At 53.8% G+C, this 23,179-nt stretch overlaps 1 protein-coding gene across 1 annotated transcript; it reads left to right on the top strand.

Annotated features, from left to right (window-relative positions):
- Positions 1-3,419: 3,419 nt before the first annotated feature.
- On the top strand, positions 3,420-20,948 carry PVALB (parvalbumin). The gene is made up of 4 exons (XM_060023924.1): positions 3,420-3,548; positions 5,248-5,380; positions 6,676-6,785; positions 20,741-20,948. The coding sequence occupies exons 1-4, from the start codon at positions 3,488-3,490 to the stop codon at positions 20,767-20,769; spliced, it is 333 nt and encodes a 110-aa protein (XP_059879907.1). The 5' UTR covers positions 3,420-3,487; the 3' UTR covers positions 20,770-20,948.
- The last annotated feature ends 2,231 nt before the right edge of the window (positions 20,949-23,179 follow it).

Raw genomic sequence — 23,179 nt, 5'->3', positions numbered from 1 at the left:
GCGGCCATGGCTCACGGGCCCAGCCGCTCCGCGGCACGTGGGATCCTCCCGGACCGGGGCACGAACCCGTGTCCCCTGCATCGGCAGGTGGACTCTCAACCATCGCGCCACCAGGGAAGCCCCGAAGATTCTTTTTAAGGCTGGGGACGAGAAGAGGAAGTTTTCACGGTGTTCATAGTAGATACTCAGTAAATATGTGTTAAATTCATTCATTCCCTCACGCTCTCCAAAACACACCCCTTGGATGGTCATCTCCAATCCAAGACAGATCAGCCCAGAGACCCAGTGTCATGAAAGCTGTGGCCATTCTCTTCACAAAAGAGCTCTTGCACGTGACTTTGGGAATATAGTTTCAGACGGTTCTTAGTCCCGCAGTCCATCCATAGAGCCAAGTTTACCCCTGTTTGAGCTCATTTTACAGGTGGAGAGAGTGAGATGCAAAGAGAGGAAGGAATTTGTTAGAGAACATGCAGACCATGTGTTTCTGGGAGGCACTAGGTCATCTTAGGAGAATGCTGGGTCCACTCGCAGCTCCGGGTCCATAGCTTTGAGTAGTCAGTCACGGAACCCCTAACATCTCTGTTTCCTCACCCACGAAAGAGGGACCAGGCCTGCACTGCAAGGCTGTAGTTAGAAGATGGTGTAGGAATAGGAACCTAGCCCAGCCCCGTGCATGGAAGACAATTCCTGTTCCATCCTTCTGCTTGCTTTCTCTCTTCCTTTCCTTGTAGGTTTTTGGAGGCTGGAGATGTTACTGCCCTCTCGAGTGGTCACAGAAGCCTTCGTGGAAGAGGAGAGCCCTGCCTGAGCCTCAATTTTGGGTGCTGGAGGGAGTCAGGGACCAAGGGTTATTAATAGGCCTGGCTCGAGGGGCCCAGGGAGGGCGAATGTGATACAGACACCCAGCACCGTGGCTGGGGAGTACCTGACACCGGAAGGGGAGGGGGCCGGGGGCAGACGGGAGTACCACGTCCCAAAATAGCCGGAGCAGAAGCTTATATAGGTGGCCGTCCTACCGCTAGGCTCACTTCCTGACGGGACCTCCCACTGGACCAGCCCTTCAGCGCAGGTTCCAGCCCTCCACCGCCACCCGAGGTGAGTGGCAGCTACTGGGGTTGCGGGGGATGGAGGTATGCAGCAGGGAGGAGGCCAGCTGGAAGGGACAGCCACACGTCCCCTTCCCCCAGTAACACAGGCTGGGGTGGGGGTGGATGCTGTGAGGCGGGCCGCTGTGGAGTCTAGGGCTGAGAGTACAGTTCCTGGGGTCTCCATCCTAACTCCTGGTGTGACCCGAAGCAAATCCCTCCCCCTGGCTAAGTCTCGGGTTCCCCACCTATAGAACGAGAGGGGTGGAGGCAGACATCTGTGGGTTCAGGTGAGGAGGCCCCTGCCTGGGCAGAGGAGGCAGGAGGAAGGGGTAGGAGGGCTGAAGGGCTGACCTGATGGCATCGTCTGATGTTCTGTCTGGGTGGACTTCAGCCCAGAGAGGGTGTCAAGTTGATAGGAAGCTTCTGCAGCAGGGAGAGATGGAGGAAGGAGGGAGAAGGATGGGGCCTCTGTTGCTGTTCCAGTCTCTGCCACAGGGGTCAGTGTTTGGGGACTCTGCAGGAGCCGGTCTCTGGCTCAGACATGTGGGACTTGACTAGGCTGGGTCCTGAGCACTGGAGGAGCTCCATGGAGGGGGTCGCTGAACTTGAAGTTAGTACATCCGGGCCTCTCTGAGCCACTGCCTTGCTGTGTGTTTTTAGGCCATTCACTGACTCTCTCTGGCCTCAGTTTCCCCACTAGCATAGCATAAGGATCCTTCCGCTGGGGAAGCAGATTCTCCAACTAGGTCCCTGGAGTGAGCTGAGCCTGGGGGTTGAAATGATAGCACAGAAGCCCAGCATCTCCAAGGTAACAGCCCAGCCTGGGGCAGGGGCAGCAGGGGCAGCTGAGGGGTCCGGGGAAGGCCTCGCACTGCAAGAGATCAGGTTGGGAGCTGCAGCCTCGGCGCCCTGGAAGCCAGCTGGTGGGCTGTCACCTGAGGGAGCTGACTCGCAGGGAGGGGGCCAGCTGGAACCAGCAGCAACCTAAGGTTTCCAGGAAGGGCAGCCGTCCAGGGCCGAGCTGAGGGAGACAGTGTTGACAGCAGCGAGTGCGACGGAACCTGAGCTACACGGCAGCTGGGCTGCTCTCCCCAGCGCCCCCATCAAGGACCCCCATCTCAGCCCACCCACACCTGCCCACACCTTAAGTTGGAGTCTCAAGATCCCGCCACAAGGGACCTCCCATACCATCAACACAGCAGAGGGAGACTGAGGCCCAGAGATGGGGCAGGTCACAACCCCAGGTCACATGGGGACTTAGCGCAGCCCCAGATCTAGAACCCAGGCCTCCTGACTCCCTGTCCAGTGCTCTGCGCACTTTCAAGACAGCTGGTTGCAGCCTGAATCCTTTGGAGACCGTGGGAAAGAATGCAACTGGTCTCTGGCTGTATAAAGATTAGGAAGTGTCACATTTCCCAGAGATGAAGTTCAGGACATAAAACCTGCTTCGGTTGTCTAGAAAGTGTAGTCTGAGGGGGTCACCCTCTCCCCAGGCTTAGGCCTTCTGGTCTCCAAGTGGGGGGAGGGTGTACAGAGACTCCAAGTAGCCTCTCCCTCCCCCCCCACCCCCCACCCACGTTGGTGCATGGGGGCAGGAGTCTGGACCCGCACTATACTCTCCTTGGCTCAGGGGACCAGGAAAGCAAGTAGTTAGTGGGGATCTGAGAAGGGTTCTTTGAAAAGTCAGACTACGGAAAAAAAGAATTCGGTTTCCGTGTGTGCTCCCCTGGCCAGATGTGGGATGGGGCACCCGCTGAGGGCCCTAGCAGCGCTGGCCTATCCCTGCCACCCCGTCCAGTGGGTCAGGTTTCCAGACCTCAGCGTTCAGATTTTGCAGCATAAATTTGCATCCAGGAGAGACAGAGTGGAGGCTGAGGTAGGAGTGGAGAGAGAATGGGAGCAGGGCCAAGGGGCCCAGGAGGGTGTAGGCCTCCTACACCCTCGGTATCCTCTCGGAAGCGGCGGGACATCCTCGGAGGTGCGCTGACCCGAGACCCTGCGCCGCACCAGGCCGGCGCCTTCTGCGTGCCCTTGACGGCAGGAGAACCCTCCAGACCCGGCTGAGGACTCGGGCGCCCGGTAAATTCCAGAGGTTGCCCCTTCCCCTGGCGCCCTGGTCGCAGCCCCTGGGATCCCAAGGCCCCCCGGCGGGGCGGGACGGCAGCGGCAGCGCGACGGCTCGCCAGCCCGCCGGCTCGCCAGGACCGCGCAGCTCGGCGGCGCGGCTGGACTGAGCTGCTCTGGCTGCGCGCAGAGCCCCGCGCCCCCTGGCTCTGCGCCAGGCCGGCGGGCGTGCGCCCGGCGCGCGGCACTGCAGCGCAGGTCATATGAGCAGAAACGATGAGAAAAGCACTTTTTAATCTTTTCGCACTTGCTCTGCCAGCTCAAACAGTTGCAGGATGTCGATGACAGACTTTCTCAACGCTGAGGACATCATGAAGGCAGTGGGTGCCTTTACCGGTGAGCAGCGCGCTCCCCTCCGCACCCCTCTCCCCGCATCCAGCACCCTGGCCCCTGCACCCCGTGCTTCCCGCGGACGGCCAGTCTTCCTCAGCGCTTCTCTGCCCACGCATCCCGCGGGGCGCTGGTGGAGCGTGGAGCGGGGTCCACGGCATTTCCCAAACTCTGCCCGGGCCGGACTTGGCACGGGGAACGGGCGGGGAGGCCGTGCGCCCTGCCGGACAACCGAAACTCTCGGGCGCCAAAGGCCGGGTGGCCACGCTGCGAGGACCCGGGTCCCGGACCAAGGGCGAAGAGAGGGGTGGAAAGCTGCATCTCTGGGTTCTGTGGGCGCTCGGGGCTTCCTTTGCAAGGCACTTGGAGGGGACTATAGGTGCGCATGCTTCTCTCCACGCGACCGCTTTCCAGACAGGCCTCTTTCCTGGCTCCCTGAATGTCCAAGCCCCTTCTCCGGGGCTCAGAGCTCAGCCCCCCGCAACGGATCTGCGAGGGAGCGAGGTGACCTTCCCGTAGCTGGCCCTCCGCTCTGCTCAGCCCTGCGAGAAGCATCCTCCGCGCTTGCAACTTCCAGCCTCCTCAGGCACGGAGGGAGGGGAGCCGGCAGTCTCATGTCTCTGAGCTGCCCTGGACTTGAGCGCTTAGCTGCTTACCTTCCTTCTCCCTCCTGTCACCCAGATGGGGCAACTGAGGCAGGGAGAGGGCTAGAAACTTGCCCAAGGTTACCTGGCAGGGCAGCAGAGGAATTAGCACGGGGCTCACCTCCGGATCTTGTCCCTGCCGATGCCACCCCTCCCCATCTAGTGTCTGAGGTGGACACTGAGCTTTCCTCCCCTCCAGCCCAGGGAGGGAACAGTGAGTTTTCGCGGGATCGCCCCTATCCCGCCACCCCCGTCCCACACACACACATAAGTTACTTGGTCTAAAGTTTCTTTTCTCGTGTGTCCTTAAAAAGGAGCTCGGGATGTAGAAAATGTGAGGAGGGCTCCCATTTCCTTTCTCTTGGCAACCCCTCCCCTGAACATGAAGAAACTCTGGGAAGCCACCCTCCCAGGGCCCTGCGATAGCCCCCCCACTTCTCCTTGACCCATCTTGCTCCCTCGGAGAAGAAACCTAACTGGGAATTCTTGGGGAGCCTTCCAATACCCGTCCCCATTCCCACCAGAATGGATTTCTGCAGCAAAGCCGGGACTTCTGGGTCGTCCCCTTCCCTCTCCCACTGTGTGACCTTGAGAGAAACTTGTCCTCTCTGTGTTGATTTTCTGGCGACACAATCTATGACCAAGAAAAAGGTCGACCCTCCCTTCTCCCCTGCAGCATACACACAGCATGTTCCCATTGCCTCCAATTCCCCTGCCCACCCCGACTCAGCCGCCACCCAAAAGGCTTCATGGAAACCAGGAAGCCCCTCTGCCTTCAAATGCTACCCCCGCCATTAGTGAAGGGTACAGTGGAGGGTGGGGTCCGGTTGGAGAGCCAGGGTGATCTGGGTGCAAGGCCACCTCTGCCACTGTGTGACCTTGGGCCAAGCCCCCTCGCCTGGCCTGGGCTCCCTCAGCCCTCCCGTGGAGGTGTGCCTCTGCCAGCCCACAGGACTGGCCCTGCGGAGGCGATCAAAGTGCTGTGACACCCACATTCTCCCACCCTTCCCCAGGCCCCTTGTCTGTCCTCATTTTCACCTCCTCTCTCCACCCCCCAACAGCTGTCGACTCCTTCGACCACAAAAAATTCTTCCAAATGGTCGGACTGAAGAAAAAGAGCCCAGATGAGGTGAAGAAGATATTCCACATCCTGGATAAAGACGAGAGCGGCTTCATCGAGGAGGAGGAACTGGGGTAAACTGAGGCCTGCAGGGGCTGCCCAGCCTGTGGCTCTGGGAGAGGGGCTGGGGGCTGTGGCTCTTGCTTTGGAGTTCCTGTCCAGCTGCCCGTCTCTCTGCACCCTTCACAGAAAATAACCATCCCTGCCTGATCGCTGTTGCTTCCAGAAAATAAAATCCTCAGCAGAAAGTGCAACTAATGAGATTAAATTATAGCCACTTAATATTGCTAATGGAATGATGCTACTTAATAATTGAATACAGACCAAGAGGCAGTTTTCTCGTTGCCTAGCACCATAGGCAAGGCAGAGAGCGCTCCCTTGAGTAATTTCATTGACTTTCATTCCTCTAAAAGGCAACTTCTACCATCCTGCAGACCCCTACCCTTCTGTACCAGCAGCTAGAACAGTTTCTGGGCAAGTCAGGGATGCAGAACCAGCTTTGGGGGTTCAGGAGTCCTAGGAGCAAGACAGAGAAGGTTATGACTAGGAAAATGCAAGATGACATCCCCCAAAAAACCTCCCACCATCACCCTCTTGGCCACCTGGCCCATGTCTGCCAACCCTGCTGTGCTTTATGTAACACTGGCCAAGACTGCCTCGAATTTTGTCAGTAAGAGAAGGGAGAGGGTGTGGAGAGGGGCTTTTCAAGCAGGGACTTCCCCATCCACCCTGTCTCTCCCTGAAACCATCCCTCAAGGGTAACCTTCGTCTAGAACCTTCTCCTCCACCCTCCCATGCCCAATGTGCACACACACACGCACGCGCACACACAGACGCTGACTTCTACCTATCCTCCAGGCATCACCTTCTCCAGGAAGCCTTCCTGACTCTTCCCCTCACCCCCAGTGAATGGATGCATCCTTCAAGCACCGCTCTCCACTTTCCCATCATTGCATCCATCACACTGTGTGGTCTCTCCCAGAGGACATGGCCTCCTCCCTGTTTTTTCAGGTGGCTTCCTAAGATCATCTCTGTGCCCCCCGTTTCCAGCATGACCGTGGCACAGAGAAGACACTTTTGTGTTTATTGTGCTGCCTGAATAACTAAACAAACGTAGGTGCCCTGGCTGAAGTGAGGGCAACCCTTCGCAGAGGACAGCCTGTCCTTCCCTGCGCGCCTACCCGCGAAGCCTAGCCGTGGCGGGGCTACCCGGCCCAGAACAACTGCACACGTGCTGGCTGCTCGCCGCTCGCCCCCCGTCCCGGCCGCCTGCTTCCCCCGTGCAGACGCCAGCCCACCACCCACACGGTGCTCCTGCAAGGCGACCCTGGCCTGACTCCCTCCCCACTTTCTCCCTTTCCTCCTCCAGATCCATTCTGAAAGCCTTCTCCCCAGATGCCAGAGACCTATCTGCTAAGGAAGTCAAAATACTGCTGGCTGCTGGAGACAAGGATGGGGATGACAAGATTGGGGTCGATGGTGAGTAGCCATGGCCTGGGCACGCGGTGGATCTCAGGATGTTTGGATGCTAAAAGCTCAGAGCTATGTCCCTCCACCATGGGAAGGGGAGAGCGTCCCCCACTCCCCAAGATTAGAAGAAAAAAGCCAATCCGTTAGGTCTGAGAGCTCTCTCATGTAAGCCAGGCAAAGAAAAAACTGGTATATTGTTTTCTAGATTTGAATAATCCAAAAGGAATAGATTCTTTTTTTTTTTCTCCTTGCTGTGTAAGGAATCCAGGAGAATTTGGGATTTTTCCTGAACTTTGTCTGTACTTTTGCCTGAGTTTTGGTCCCAGCTTTGCCCAAACTGGCTATATGACTTTGGGCAGTCTCTCTCCTGCTCTGGGTCTCAGTCTCCCATCTGTAACCCAAGGAAATGAGGCCAACTGATCCCCCAGGACCTACTGACTCTCACATTCTCAGATTCCAGGGATGGAAATTCGTTATCTCCTATCCTCCTCAGCATCTTGTCCTGGGTGTCCTGTAACTTAGCCTCAAAACCTGTTTCGGCTTCACCCAAATATACCATTTCAGAATTGCACGAGAGCCAGGAAAAAACAGCCGGCCAGGGATGAGCTGGGAATTAGGAAAAGGAACATCTGGCCTGACCTTGCTTTTCAAGCTTTGCTTTCAGAACAGACGAGGGGCTGGCGGTCCACCATCCCACATCCTTCTCCATTCAGATCTAACCAGCATTCACATCCCAGCATCATTATCTTTCTTAGCATCACAACATCCTTGGGAATCATATCCATTTTGCAGATGGGCAAAGTGAGGTTGAAGGTGCTTGGCCTGTTCAAAGAGCTAGGACATACGTGGGGGAGCGGGGATTTAGAACCAGTTCTGAATATCTCTGTCCAATATTCTATGCCATATCAGTGCTGGACCTCGTGATGATCCTTTCTGCCGATTTAAGAGAAAACTATGTGTAGGTGCTCGGCCTCTGGGCCCATGCTGTCTGGGTTCAAATCCCAGCCCAGCCACTTGCTAGCTGTGTGATTTGGGGCGATTCAAGTAACTACTCTGGGCCTCCGTTTTCTCGTCTCTGAACTGAGGATAACGATTGCTCTTATAGGATTGTCAGAGGATTACATTTGTTAATGTGTGACGTGTGTAGAACAGTGGCACAGAAGAATTGCTGTATACATGTTTGTTAACTACTTTTTTAACAGGGGCTAGGTTGTATTCATCCTTGTATCCCCAGTGTCTAGCCCATACCCAACCCAAAGCAGGCATTTAATAAATACCTGTAGCTTGAGTGTGAAGTCCAGCCCCCATGCTCTGCTTGCTCTCTGCTCTTCACCAGCTGTGACCTTGACCATCACCTCTCCATACCTAGGTTCCAGTGTCTGACAAACGGGGTGCACAGTTTTATCGTAAGACCTGCTTGGGCTCGTTGTGAAAATTAAGCGGCTGCAGACACAAAACTGCCTTGGGAAATGTACAAGGAATCTGAACGTGGGCATCGTTTATTAAATTTTTATGCCAGAAATGAGAACGGAGAAACTCTAGAAAGGTTAGATGCAATGAGCCGCCTGACCTTCTGATGCCAGCTGCCCTTCTTGTGGCTGGGAAAGAGGGAGGTGGTTTTAAAGGAGGTGGAGCAGAGGGCGCTGGAGGGAAAAGGGTGGCTGGTCTAGGTGATTCCAGTGAGAGGTGTGTCTCTCCCACACCCCCATCCTCACTAAGTCACTTATCGGACAGTTCCACCCCAAGCTCAGTTCCCCCCGTGACCCCAGCTCAGGCCTTTGGACCTCCCTTCCTTTTTTATTTGCAGCCACTATGCTACAGCTCAGAAGCGACCTACACGGTGAAGGAAAACCAGGTCAGATCCTGGCCTGCTTCCCTGCCTCCCTAACTGCCCAACTCAGATCTTAAAGCACTAACTCAACTCTTCCATCAGACCCAACAGATCTTTACTGTTGCTACTGAGTAGCAACCCTGTGCTGGGCAGTGGGGGACGCAAAGTGGAATGAGACCCAACCCTCAGAGGCACCACTTCTTGGCCGGGGGCCCCTGAGCCCCGACTGTAAAGCCCTCATCTATAAACGGGGCATCACAACGCAACACAGAGCTCACTGGGATTTTGTGAGGATTTCGTGACACGATGTATGGCAGTGTTGAGTGCAGTGCCCAGCGCACAGTAAATGCTCAGTAAATAGCGGCTGCAACACTATTTCTATTCTACCTGCACGATGTTTACAGCTCTATGATTTATACACAAACACACAGTAATACCAGGCAGAGGCCAGGAGGTGCAGACGAGCTCTTCAGAGCGGGAGACAGTGGGCACTTGTGCGGATCTGGAGACCACGGGCAGGGCTGCCACAGGCCAGGAGGGCAAGTGGAGCGAGGTCCAGGCGAGGCCTTGGTATCAATCAACAAAGGCACTAAGGCTGGGAAGTTTAGGGCATGTTTAGAAAGGGGCAAGAAGGTTGGTTTGCTGAGGGTGGGAGGGGAGAGAGAATTATTACCAGGGTGAGTAACGTGCGCCCGGCCCGATGCTGGACTCTGCACACATGTCACCTCATCTGACCTTAGGATGACAGAGGACACAGATGCAGATGCAGAAAGAGCAGCTCCAGTGCCCAAGGTGACTGGATTCGAACCCAGGTCTGTCTGCCAGCACAGTCCAGGCTCAGGCCAACCTGGTGAAAGTCTGGAAATCAGGGCAGAACAAAACAGGGGGGCAAGAGATGACATGGGCAATGAGAACAGATCACCCGAGGCAGGGGGGCCCACACCTCGTGCTTCTGAGGTGGGAAGATGCAGACAGTTCCCCTCTCCGCTTCCGCCCCCAAACACAGTCCTTTATCCGGAGGGTGACAGGAAGGATGGGTGTGATGGTGCCTAATAAACAGCGGGATGGGAAGAAGAGCCCTTCGTGGGCCCAGAATTTTCTATTTTAGACCCTCTGCTCTGCTGCCCACTCCCTCTAAAGGCCAAAGAGGCTGAGCCCTGTCCACCAGCTGGAGGATGCCTTCAACTCCCGGTAGGACTTGGGACGAGTCACAGAACTTCTCTGACCTTCAGGTGCCCCTTTAAAATCAGGGGTCAGGTCACTGGCTGATCACTAGGGTCCCTTCCAGCCCTGGGACTCTCCAGGTGCCCCAGTGCATACACCTCTAGACAGGGGACCAGGCTGGCATCTAGGCTCAGCTATGTGACCTTGAATAACGACAGCAATGACATCTAACTTCATGGAGTCCTCTGTGTGCCAGGCACTGTGCTTAGCATTTTACTCATTTAGTCTTCCCAGCTTCTTTGAGGATACTATTACTATCCCCATTTTATAGATAAGGACACTGAGTCTCAGAGAGGCTAAGAGTTTGCCTAGGAAGAAACAAGGTCAAGATCTGAGTTCAGGTCTGTCCAGATCCAAAGCACATGCCCTGTGCCGCCTGCTTCATTCATTCATCCATTCATTCAAAGTCAAAGAGCATCTACCGGAGACGATTTTATTTACTGACTTATTGCTTGCTTCTCTCTCTCCCACTGGGTTGGATGTCATGTCCACAAGGGCAGGAACTTTGTTTTGTTCAGCTCTGACCCCAGCACCTAGAATAGGGCCTGGCACATAGTAGGGGCACAAGAAAAGTTTGATGAATGAATGTGTCCAGTTCTGGGGATGCAATGATGAGGAAGTATGGTGTATAGGGAGAGGTCCACAGGCTAAGGGTGGAGACCCACTTGGGCTGGGGCTTGCAGGTGCTAGGGGATTCTAGAACCAGGGATACTGCCTCCGTCTCTAGCTGTTTGCCCTTCTGAAGGTGAGTGATATTTACCAGGTCTTTTAGGATCACAGGTTGATGGGAGTGGGTAGAAAGACAAAGTTTTAATAATACCCCTTTGCTTTCCCACTTCTGGGCAACTACTTCCAGGAAGCTCAAAGGCTTTTATAGATGTGGTCGATTGATTCTCGATGGCCACCCTTGGAAGCCTGGTGTAGAGCTGGTAAAGGGGGGATTTAAAGCAGAAAAGGAGGGAGAAGGTGATCAAAGGTGGAAGGTGACCCCAGACCCAGCGATTGGTAACAGGCGAGACTAGTAAGTGGCAGGTTCTCTCTCAAGTACCTGCCCTTCCCCACGGCGGGTCTCCAACAGCACTTGGCATCAGAATCACGGACGGCTTTTCATGGCACAGATGGCTGGGCCCCGTCCCCAGAGCTTCTGATTCCTTAAGTCCGGGGTGGGGCCCAAGCGTTTGCATTTCTACAAAGTTCCCACGTGGTGCTCATGGTCTGGGGATGACACTCTGAGAACCACTGCCTTATAATTATCCTAGAAAACAGATGCCATCGCTCTTCCGGTTTGTAGTTGAGGAAACTGAGGCACTGAGCGGTTAAGGAACGTGCCCAGGGTCACTCAGTAGCAGAGCCAAAATTGAGACTCAGAGGTCCAGGCAGGACCCTCTGCCACCCTGCATGTGCCCCCAGCCTGGCTTCTCCGTACCCAATACCTGCCCGCATGGACCGTGCAGGCTGCTGGGAACAGCGGGCACCATCCGTGTGGCATTTCCTTCCGTCCTCACAAGAGCATCACAAGACATGCCCTCACTGTACAGGCAAGGAAACTGAGGCTCAGGGAAGTGGGGTGACTTGCCCAGGATCACACAGCTACTCAGCATTGGGGCGCTGCTTCAAACCTCGACATTCTCTGCCCCGCCATGCTGTCGGCAGGAACTGCATACCCCGCATATATACATGCAGTCATGCAATCCTAGTTAGTTTCCCTGAAACCTGATCCCAGTGGCAGATCCCGTTTCCTGTGCTTCAAGCCTGTTCCAACTCAAGAGCCCGTGGTTTGCTTTTGTTTCCGTGGCTGGAAAATTTAGTCATAATGATTGCCTGACCCTTGCAGTCGTTTCTGCATGCCTGAAGGCATTTGCTTTTTCTGCTTCCTTCTGGCAAAAATCTGTTCTCTTTTATCCTTAAGTAGCATATTTAACATGGGAGGCAGGAGGGAGGCAGTAAGCCCTCGGGAAGAAACTCCTGAAGTCAGGCAGAAAATACAACCTGTAGAGTGCTGCTACCAGCAGTGTGAATGGCCAAGGCTTCTCCTCTCTCTGGACGTCCTCATCCCAAAGCAGGGTTAAAAATAACCACCTTCAAAGGTTGTCGCAAGAACTGTGAGTGTTCTGGAAACAGTTCCTTTCCTCTTGTTTTGCGTGCTTTCTCTTGTAAGCTACCTCAAAACCCTTTGGAAGTAGTGGAATACCCACTCTCAAAGGAAATGAAATGGAGTCTAAGATGGGAAGAAACTGAGAGGGACAAAAGGAGAGTCATGCCTGCCTCCCTGTAATTCCAGCCCTCCAGCCCCTATGGGGTTTGATTTCCAAGCAAGGCAGGATATGCACATCGGGGCCAGCCCGCAGCCCTGATGGCAGAGCCCCAAGTCATGCAGTGTTTTGCCCTATTTCGTTACATCCTCATCCCAGCCCAACATGGTCTGGGGGACAGAGGCTGTGGTCCCCAGTGAGAGATGTGGAAAGTGAGGCCCAGCAGATGTGACGTGCCAAAGTCACCAGCGAGCCCTTGGCCAGATGGAACCTATAGGTCTCCTGAGTCTACCACTCCCTCCACCAGGCTGAGCTGGGACATTCGAGGTATAAATGGTTTCTGTGCTTAGCAGGATGCTCGTTCTTATTCCCGTGTGGACTCCCCCTAGCTCCCGACCTTATGCTGCACTAGATAAGATTTAGCCAAAGGAGGGAAAGCAGCCCTCCTTATATAACTGCCCTCCTGAGAAAAGGAGCAGCAGTGAGGGCAGAAAGAAGACTTTCCTTCTCCATTTATCCCTCTCCTGCCTCTGGAGGTTACAGCTTGATTCAAGAACCCAGGGCTGTTCAACTCCAAGCTCTGAGAAAGAGACACATCCTGCCACGAGCCAGGCCCGAGTCACAATCTTCCTGGCTGAGTGACTCTCGGCCTCAGTTTCCCTGTAAGTAAAATGGGGATAAGAGAGCTGGCGAGGACGAAATGGGACAGCTCGCAGGGTGGTGCCTGGCACAGAGTGTGCCCCCAGGACTGTTTACCGGCTCCTTGTGGCCGTCCGGCTAGACCCCAAATGACCCGGCCTCCCCGTCCTCTGGGGTGGGAAAGTGATCCTTGTTTGCAAGACCAAATTATAAGAAACGCAGCCTGGGAGCTATTTCGAAGTGAGGTGATAAACCGGGGGCCGGTCCTCTTCACCTTGGTCATCACGAAGGAGGGGAGGAGAGAGTCTTCCAGGAGCTGACTCAAAGTTCATCTCATTTTCACCTCGGGCTATCAGCGGCCATGCTCTCACCTGTCAATAGCTTCTAATTTTGTCCAATTCCCACAGCGCCCGGAACAGGGACAGACCTCATTAGGCTAATTTCAGTATCTTAAGGGAAAGGAGAGGAGTGAGTCCGCCCATCCTCTGACCCTTTGCCAACTGCACCCCATCCCCAGCCCCACCCCTTGTCTCCTGATTGGATGATGAAGATACCAGCGAGCTGGCCCCAGGGGCCTCACGTGAGGCTTCCTTGGCAAAGGTAGAGGTGTGCCTGCATTTTTATAGGAGGAAGGACTCTGGATCCCGCCCCCGTCTACCCAGGAACACTCTCCCTCACACCTCAACTTAAGACTTGATTGAACTGCGCTCCCTCTGTGTGCCAGGCACCACTGTACCTCATGTGGTCCTCACTGTTGCCATATGAGGAGATACTCTCATCGTCCCCATTTTACAGACGCAGAAACTGAGGGGCAGAGACTGAGTGTCCGTGGACAGGCATGTTAGGGATGGAATCCTAACTCGGATGGGATAGACAGTGTCAGAAACTTGCTCTTTGGGCGTCCCGTGTCCTCTGTCTGTTTACATCTTCCTGTCTTCGTTTTGGGATTTTTGTGGCTATTGGTGTTATTATTTCAAAGTTCCAGCCTGTGCCAGTGGTGCTGAGGAGATCCAAGGAGCTAACATTTATGAGCCGTCTCCTATGTGCCAGGCATCTTTCTGTATTTTCTCATCTGGTCTTCTTAGTAGCTGTGCACGTCGACGTTATCATACCCATTTTACACAAGAGAAAATTGAAGCTCAGAGAGGTCAGGTGGTGACCTAAGGCCACCCAGCCAGAAAGTGATGGAACAAGATTCAGCTCCAACTCCAGGATTACTGGAACGTCGTCGGCAGGTACCAGGCAGGATGGGAAATGGTGGGGGATGGCAACAACAAGGCCAGGAAATAAAGGTTACGGTGCCATTGGGGGCATCCTCCCCCTGTGCCGGGAAGCAGCCAGGCATTTCATGGACTTGGTTTTAAAGTGGCTGGAGCAGCAATCCCACTACTGGGCATATACCCTGAGAAAACCATAATTCAAAATGAGTCATGTACCACAGTGTTCATTGCAGCACTGTTTACAATAGCCAGGACATGGAAGCAACCTAAGTGTCCATCGACAGATGAATGGGTAAAGAAGATGTGGCACATATATACAATGGAATATTACTCAGTCATAAAAAGAAACGAAATTGAGTTATTTGTAGTGAGGTGGATGGACCTAGAGTCTGTCATACAGAGTGAAGTAAGTCAGAAAGAGAAAAACAAATACCTTATGCTAACACATATATATGGAATCCAAAAAAAAAAAAGAAAAAAATTCCGAAGAACCTAGGGGCAGGACAGGAATAAAGACACAGATGTAGAGAATGGGCTTGAGGACACGGGGAGGGGGAAGGGGAAGCTGGCTACCAAATGTAAAACAGCTAGTGGGAAGCAGGCGCATAGCACAGGGAGATCAGCTCGGTGCTTTGTGACCGCCTGGAGGGGTGGCATAGGGAGGGTGGGAGGGAGACGCAAGAGGTAGGAGATATGGGGATGTATGTATATGTGTAGCTGATTCACTTTGTTATACAGCAGAAACTAACACACCATTGTAAAGCGATTAAAGGTCAGTAAAGATGTTAAAAATAAATCGAGTGGCTGGAGCTAAAGGAGCACCTTGATGATAACAGCCGCCAAACGCCGCACGCTGGCGATGGGTCAGGCCGGCGACAAGGGGTTTAGCGCTGGTTCCTCTGCAAAACCCAAGGAGGCCCACTTTACAGTTGAGGAAACAGGCACAGTGGGGTGCAGTATCTAGTCCCAGGTCACAGAAGCAAGAAATGGGAGTTGAGGGTTGACTCCCAGCTCCCTTGCTCCAAACTCCGGAGGAGAGCTAGAAAGGCATCTTCTAGACCCGGGGCTGCACAGATAAGGAAACAGAGACGTGGAAGTGTGAGGTGTCTTGTCCAGGGACACGAGTGAAGAGCAGAAGCAAGACCAGAGCCCCATCCTCCGATGCCCATTCTCCGTCCCGCATCCTGCCGCTAAATCACTTGACCTAGACTCTGCAGGGTCTTTGTATGTTTGCTCGTTTGTTTTTCTCTCAGGAGAGACCTAGATGTTTTAGAGGAGACTTTTTTTGATAGGAGGGCATTAGTTAATTGGCTGGTTCCTGAGCTCTGCCCCAAGAGGTGTACAAAAGGTACAAAAGAGGTGACTCCTGCCTTCAATTTGTCTCCAAAGTGCCCTGCTCCAGGTTCTGGGTGGACAAAATTAGAATCCTGTGTTCTCTTCAAAAAGCCAGGGCATGTGCCACTGTGACACCTGGCTGCTTCACGGTGGATCCCAGGGGTCTGTTTTTAGAGGCTTTTGAAAACCCCACAGGTCCAAAACCTCTCCCATAGTCAGGCTCCCAAATGTCTGACCTTCCACCGCTGGAGAGTCCCTTGGTTGGTGTCCCTTGGTCCCCTTCATGCTGACCGGCCCAAATGCCATCCGGTGTGAAGGTGATGGTCAGGTTCTTTGCTAAGGAGTAGCCGAGAACCCGAAACTTCTAGGGTGAGGGTTGGGGGGAGGGGACAGGTAGATGGAAGTCAGGAAACGGTAAGGACCAACTTCCCCTCTTGCCAATCACTCCATGAGCCGGTGTTGGTGGACGGACTCATGTCTCCTTGATCCCAGGACAGAGCAACTCAGTGCCCAAGGACAGGCTTTACTGGCTCTGGCCAGTTTTCCAGATCAAATGGCAGGTTAAAGCTGGAGAGAGTTCATGCTTCCACCCGATCTGGGATGCTAGCCCCATCAGGAACGGCCTCTCCACCTTGACGTAGGGGGTGTTCATGGGACCTCAGGCCGACTCCTGCCCCTGCCCCTTCTTTTCCGCGTGACCCTGCCACTTGACCTCTCCAGGCCTCCACTTCCCCATCTATAGAATGGGAACCATCCCGCTCACCTCCAGGGGCTGAATTATATGCAGTAAGTTGGTACTTTATGAACCCTGAGGAGGACTCCTGAGCCATCCATTCATCCATCTGTCCACCCATCTGTCCACCCATTTGACATTTTTTTTATGGGCACCTGCTGGGGGCCAGGTGTGTTCTATTGCTAGGACAGTGGTGAACAAGATGGACAGCGCCCCCTGCCCTCCTGGAGTTTATGTCCTGGTAGGGGGAAACTGACAAAAAGTAAGTACGTACATTAATAAGATCATTCTCAGAGAGTGCTAAGTACCATGAAGTAATAAAAAACGGCTAATATGACATTCATGGGGGTGGTGATATTTGAGCTGGCTCCTGTGTCACTCTAGACCTAGGTCAAGGTAGGTCGGAAACCTCCAGGGCAAAGAGGGAAGTTTGAATCACGTCCACTGTGTGATCTTGGTCACGCTACTTGATTCTTGGGCCTGTTTCCCGATCTGTAAAACGCAGACAAAAGCGTCTCTCCCATGGAGGAAGTGATTCTTGAAGAATTTGTTAATTCTATAAAAATCGGCAATACTAATCAAAGTACTACCGATAAAAGACATCTCAGAAGAACCACCTGGCTTAGCAAGGTGCTGTAGGATCGGAGGAGCTCGTGGCTGAGAAAGTGGATGCTTTGACACTGGCCCGTGAGAGGCATTCTTAATGTTTCGTGTTCGGGTTGCACTCCTGACACTGTGATGGTTCAGCCAGTGATTCCGAGGGTTTTCAGGGCCGGCAGGAGAACCCTTCCCCTCTCCCACCTTGAGTCGATACCCAGGCCCCTACATCCGGGCCACCTGCCTTTCCTGGCCTCAGGGACTACTTGGGGACAGGGGAGAGTGGTGTCCATTTCCCGGGTCAAAGCTCAGAAAGGTGAGGAGCCCTCCACCTGGCGGGGGTCAGTGGCAGGTCATTTCCATGATGATAGCACGTGTTGGTTTGGGTGGTTTTTGTTTTCTCACTTTGTAATTTTTAAATACTTCTAGCTCTGTTGACGAGGTCTAACAATAGTACAGCGAGTTCCACATCCCCCCCGCCCGGCATCTCCTAATGCTAACGTTTTACGTAACCACGTGCATTGAAGAAGTTACACTGGGAGGTTCTTACAATATGTGCTTCATACTAAGTCTGGGGAGGGTGGGACGCACCTCAGGGGAGCCCCAGATACCTCTTGTGGCCTTTTTTTTTTTTTAACATCTTTATTGGAGTATAATTGCTTTACAATGGTGTGTTAGTTTCTGCTTTAGAACAAAGTGAATCAGTTATACATATACATATGTTCCCATATCTCTTCCCTCTTGCATCTCCCTCCCTCCCACCCTCCCTATCCCACCCCTCTAGGTGGTCACAAAGCACCGAGCTGATCTCCCTGTGCTATGCGGCTGCTTCCCACTAGCTGTCTATTTTACGTTTGGTAGTGTATATATGTCCACGCCACTCTCTCACTTTGTCACAGCTTACCCTTCCCCCTCCCCGTATCCTCAAGTCCATTCTCTAGTAGGTCTGTGTCTTTATTCCCGTCCTACCCCTAGGTTCTTCATGACTTTTTTTTTTTTTTTTTTTGCGGTACGCGGGCCTCTCACTGTTGTGGCCTCTCCCGTCGTGGAGCACAGGCTCCGGACGCACAGGCTCAGCGGCCATGGCTCACGGGCCCAGCCGCTCCGCGGCATGTGGGATCTTCCTGGACCAGGACACGAACCCATGTCCCCTGCATCGGCAGGCGGACTCTCAACCACTGCGCCACCAGGGAAGCCCCCCATGACCTTTTTTTTTTTTTTTTCTTAGATTCCATGTATACGTGTTAGCATATGGTATTTGTTTTTCTCTTTCTGACTTACTTCACTCTGTATGACAGACTCTAGGTCCATCCACCTCACTACAAATATCTCAGTTTTGTTTCCTTTTATGGCTGAGTAATATTCCATTGTATATATGTGCCACATCTTCTTTACCCATTCATCCGATGATGGACACTTAGGTTGCTTCCATGTCCTGGCTATTGTAAATAGAGCTGCAGTGAACATTTTGGTACATGTCTCTGCACATTCAGTTTTTCGTTTGTCTCTCACTAGGAATTGTTACCGCCCCCTTCCTTCACTGCACGGGCAGGTGGGGGAGCAGATGCCCAGAGGGGGACCTTTCCCAGCAAACAGGGCCAGGCTGGGCCTCGAAGCCTAGCTCTTGATCCCCACCTGCGCCGTCCCCACATCACAACACTGCGTTTCCAGAGGCGATGGTGACTTACCTGATGCCCCCCAGTGTTTGGCAGACTGGGGACCTGGCATCTCCAGGAGAGGGTGGCAAGCTCCTTCTGTCCTCTCTTGTCCCCTGGAGAGAAAAACAACAGAGAAGACTCTCCTAAAATAAATCTTCCAAATAAAGGTCTCCGAAGACCTGGCTAGTGAGCAGCACCCCTTCTAACCAGCACACGAGGGCCCTGCAGTTGAGAGGACATGGAAGGGGGTGCAGAGGGGTTCCCAATGCGGGCTGAGGCCTCCTGTGCACCAGCACTTCTCTTCTGACTGTCTCTGGATCAAGAAGCAAAGCCGGGCTTCCCTGGTGGCGCAGTGGTTGAGAGTCCACCTGCCGATGCAGGGGACACGGGTTCGTGCCCCGGTCCGGGAAGATCCCACATGCCGCGGAGCGGCTGGGCCCATGAGCCATGGCCGCTGAGTCTGCGTGTCCGGAGCCTGTGCTCCGCAACGGGAGAGGCCACAACAGTGAGAGGCCACAACAGTGAGAGGCCTGCGTACCGCAAAAAAAAAAAAAAGCAAAGCCGACTTTCCTTCCTTTTACAGACGATGCTAGTGAGGCTCAGAGAGGCTAGGCGCCTTGTCTGAGGTCACACAGCCTGTCAAGGGAAGAGCCAGATTCGGGGGCCCAGGCCTCTTTAGCTGAGCTCGTCTTATCACACAAGAGGCCAGTCCAGCACGGCTATTGGGTCTTTCCTAAATACACCCCATTGCATCCCGCCCTCTGAGCCTTGACCCCTCCATCTGCTTTCTCCTATGGGAATCCTGCATCTTCTTACAGGCCTGTATCAGAAGCCACCTTTCCTCTGAAGGTTTTGCTGATCCCTTAAATAGAAGGCACCTCTTCTCCTGTGAATGCGAAGTCTCTGTGCCTCTCCCGTCTTTTCACAAACACATGTGGTCCCCTCGGTGTCAGCTGTGGAGCCAGGAGGTGGGATGGAGGGAACAAAGTGGGGGCTGCAGCCTTAGGGTCCAATGGGGGAGGCAGACAGCAAGCGAATAAGCAAGAATATACTCAGAAGTGTTTCGAGAGTGGTGAGTGCTGGGAATATAATAAATAATGATGAAAGCAAAGAGGGTCGCAGTAGGGGTGGGTCACTGCTTGTGCCAGAGTGGTCAGAGAAGGCCCCTTGAGGGGTGACGTTTAAGCTGAGACTAGGTAAGTGAGAAGGGGCTGGCTGTGAGGCAGCCTGGAAAGTGTACCAGGCAGGGAGAACGGCAGGTGCAAATATCCTGCGGTGCGAATGCCCTCGGCGTGCTTGAGATTCAGAGAAAAGGCCAGCAGCACAGAGCATTTCCTGATATCATCTTCTTCCAGAAGCTCCTGGGGTGCAGGGACCAACTCTGGCTCCTCTGTGTCTCCCCTCACCTGGTTGGGACATCCCTTTGTTCGTTTTTGTGGAGCTGGATTCAATAGAGGGACATCTGATCAACCCCTGGTGCTGACACCAGTCTCTGACCTCCTTAATTAATATTAAGGCTAAGCAGAGCAGATGGACACTGCTGGAGAGATGGGGGAGGGCCACTGTGGCTTGCAGGTGAGCCCATACAGAGGGGCCTGGACCCCAGAGCTTGAATCCTCAGCCACTTACAACCTGGACACTCTGAAAAGTCACTTCTCCTCCCTGGGCCTCAGTTTTCCCCTCTGTAAAATGGGAACAATCAGTCCCAGATCCCTGAGTGTTTGCAAAGATTAATGAGGAGACAGAGCCCAGCTCATTCTGAGCACCTGGATGCGGTCACCCCTCTGAGCTGAGGTCACGGGCTCCAGGGTCTGGCTCCGTCCCCCAGATGAGGAGGAACACACAGTGGTTCCTGGCTGCCCACCAGATCCCTTTCCCTGGACCTTCTAAGTCAGAAAGTTCAGGGCAAGGGGACTCTATATCTTCTTAGATCCCGCTGGTGACCCTCATGGGCTAAGACAAGTGGCTATGAAAGAGCTCAGGGTCCGAAGTCAGACACACCCAGGTCTGAAGCCTGGCTCTGCTTCTTACTAGCTGTGTGACGTCATAGACATTGCTGGACTCTGAGCCTCAGTTTCCTCATTTGTGGAAGGGGAATAATGATAAAATGCACAATATGGGATTACTGTCAGGGTCAAATAAGACATTGTATATAAAGTACTTAGAAAAGGGACTGACATGATAAACCTTCAGAAAACTATCATCACCACTATTATTATAGTTATTATTACTAATAATTTGTGGGTGACATGACATCGTGAAGCGAAAGATATGGTAGGCTCATCATTTCCCATCTCATTCATTCATTCATTCATCCCCACGCTCCCTTGCTCCATCACTTCAGCTTTCCCTTCTGCAGCAGATTCGAGAATCAAGAGAAAACACCAGTGTGGGGTGAGGGGGCCGCAGTCAGGTCCTGGCCAGTCTCTGCTGCACGGACCACCTCTGACTCACCTCTGTCATTTTCTTTTGCAGAATTCACTGCTCTGGTGGCTGAAAGTTAAGAGGCTCTGATTGCCCAGGTCTTGTCCTTCTCTGCCCCAAACACCCGATCTCAGCCCCACTTGCTGCCCTCCTGCCTTTCTGTTCAGTTTGTTTATGTTATTTTTACTACCCCCATCCCTTGTGGCCCTTGAAGGACACCATTCTTCTCGAAAATCATGGAGAATCAATAAAGGCTGTACCAATCAGATTCTGCTGCTTGAGAGGAACCAGGCCTGGTGGGGTGTGCCTCCTGCCTTGGCATTCCAGGCATACCTGCACGGGGATGGGGCAGGATACAGACAGAAAAGATGAAATGGAAGGGAAGTTTACTGAGCCCCTCCTTGGCCTTTGGCCCGTGGGTTGCCCATTCATCCTTGAAACCACCCATAAGGTAGGTGCTGAAACTCTTACAGGTGCAGAAACTGAGTCTTGCAGAAAGTGACGTGTCTAAGCCCACACAGCTAGGACTTGTGGATGGTTGGATGGATGGATGGACGGATGGACAGATGGATACTCATTAATACTCTTTTTGTTGCAAATGATAGAAACCCAACTCAAAGTAACTTAAGAAAACAAGGAAGAAAAAACAAAGCCTTGGTTATGTTCCTGAATAGTCCAGGGGTAGATCTTCAGGAACAGCTGGATCAAGGAGCTTAAGTGATTTCATCAGGATTAAGTCCTTCTTTCTCCATCTCTGAGCACTGCTTTCCTTTGTGCTGGATTCATTATCAGGCAGGCTCTCCCTCCTGATGGCAAGATTCCTCCAGCCACTCAAGGTGTATATTCAGAATATCAGTTTAAAAAAAAAAAAAAAAAGAGCTTCTCTTTTGCAATCACTCCATCAGAAGGCCCCAAATTTAATCCTATTAATACCAGTAGCTCAGGTTTACTGAGCACCTACTCTGCACTGAGCCCTTGTATATGATTCCATCTATACAACAACCTTATGAAGTGGGGACTATTATTCTCTCCATTGTATAGATGACGAAACTGAGGCACGGGAAGTTACACGTTCACCCAAGATCACATTGTGAGTAAGTGGTGGGACCAGGACCCCAACCCCGCAGCCACCTCCAGAGCCTGCATCCCTCCCTGGACCAGTCACGGCCACCTGAAGCATGGGAGCCCTGATTGGCCCATTCTGGAAGGTGCCCATCTAGGGACACAGGCAGGGTCAGTGACACAGAAAGCTCAAGTCTGGAGAAGAGTAGGGGAGAGGGGTCCCCGTGGAAATCAGAAGAGGGGAGGGAAGCCGGGTGGGCAAGCATGGCAGCGGCCCTGCAGGATGGCTTTTGCTCTTCCCCACAACAGCCTTGGGGTGGGAACTGCAGCAGTGTTCTCCCCTCCCGTGCCATGTTTCCAGACCCCGTGCCCAGTGGTGTCTCTTGACTCTTCCCCTGGGCCCTGAGGTGTTGCCCTGGGTGGGGCTGTCAGGGAAGGTTCTCACTGAGGATGAGGCCTGGGCAGGCAACCCACCAGCATCCAGGTTGAGAGGCAGGGATGGGCCCCCTTCCATGGTAGCAGCCGGACAGAGCCAGCACTCCCAGGCCTGGGAGGGGACTTGGGGCCAGAACCGGGAATTGGGCCAAAGCAGGTGCAAGCCCCGGAGGGCCGCCCTGCCGGGGATCAGCCTGGCACTAGGCCTCGGGGGCTGAGAAGGCAGCAGGTGAGCCAGAGGTCAAGTGGCTGGAAGTGGGCCTGCGGGAGCCTGAGCGTGTGAGTACGTGTGAGCAAGAGACGGTGTGTATGAGCTGGTGGGTGTGAGGGCACGTGTGTGCACACGCGCTTGTGACAGCAGTCAGGACCAGGGCCGACCTGGGTTTCCATATGAAGTCTAACGGGGCCCAATTTTGGACACTGAGGACAGGACAGATGAAAAGGGGCCGCCCTACGCGTGGCCCATGTGGATTACAGGAGAGGGGCTGGGGAGCCGGAGCGTCTCCCACAGAAACCAGTACAGGGCCCCGCGAGAAGGACACGGGTCAGGAACGGTGACAGCTGCCGCTGCCGCTGGTCTGGGGTGGCCTTCAGCGCGTCCCGCCCTGCACGCAAACGACAGCCCGCACATCACGATGCAGGCCCGGGGCAGCACGTGGTACAATCACCAAGCGCGTTTGTTTGACCTCGTAGGGGACCCGGGACATTGGCTCCAGGGCCCTGTTTGGGAAAGGATTTGCCTAGAGCCTGGGAAGGACAAGGTAGGGGTACCTTGCGGGGGTGGGGGGAGCAGTGGTGCAGTCAGAGGAGGTGTCATGACAAGTAACACCCCGGCCATCCGTTGCCAGGTCCACCTCGTCCCTGGCGGCCACGCCTGACCGTGGGCTTGGTAGGGGCCCTACTCCACGGAGCCACGCGGCCTGGGTCTCACACTTGTGAAGAGCCTCCAATTAGCATTTTTGGCATCTCCTCCCGTGAGGTGATTCTGCCAGT

This window comes from Delphinus delphis, chromosome 11 (assembly GCF_949987515.2).
Source record: "Delphinus delphis chromosome 11, mDelDel1.2, whole genome shotgun sequence".
Classification (NCBI taxonomy): Eukaryota; Metazoa; Chordata; class Mammalia; order Artiodactyla; family Delphinidae; genus Delphinus; species Delphinus delphis.
The sequence above is the reverse complement of the archived record's forward strand: the minus strand, read 5'-3'. Positions and strand labels throughout refer to the sequence as shown.

What these genes read in the sequence shown, in the direction of transcription:
- PVALB (XM_060023924.1), top strand. Translation starts at nt 3,488, where the DNA reads ATGTCGATGACAGACTTTCTCAACGCTGAGGACATCATGAAGGCAGTG. An exon ending in ATCGAGGAGGAGGAACTGGG is followed by an intron (nt 5,381 to 6,675) that starts GTAAACTGAGGC and finishes TTCCTCCTCCAG; the next exon opens with ATCCATTCTGAAAGCCTTCT. An exon ending in TGACAAGATTGGGGTCGATG is followed by an intron (nt 6,786 to 20,740) that starts GTGAGTAGCCAT and finishes TTTCTTTTGCAG; the next exon opens with AATTCACTGCTCTGGTGGCT.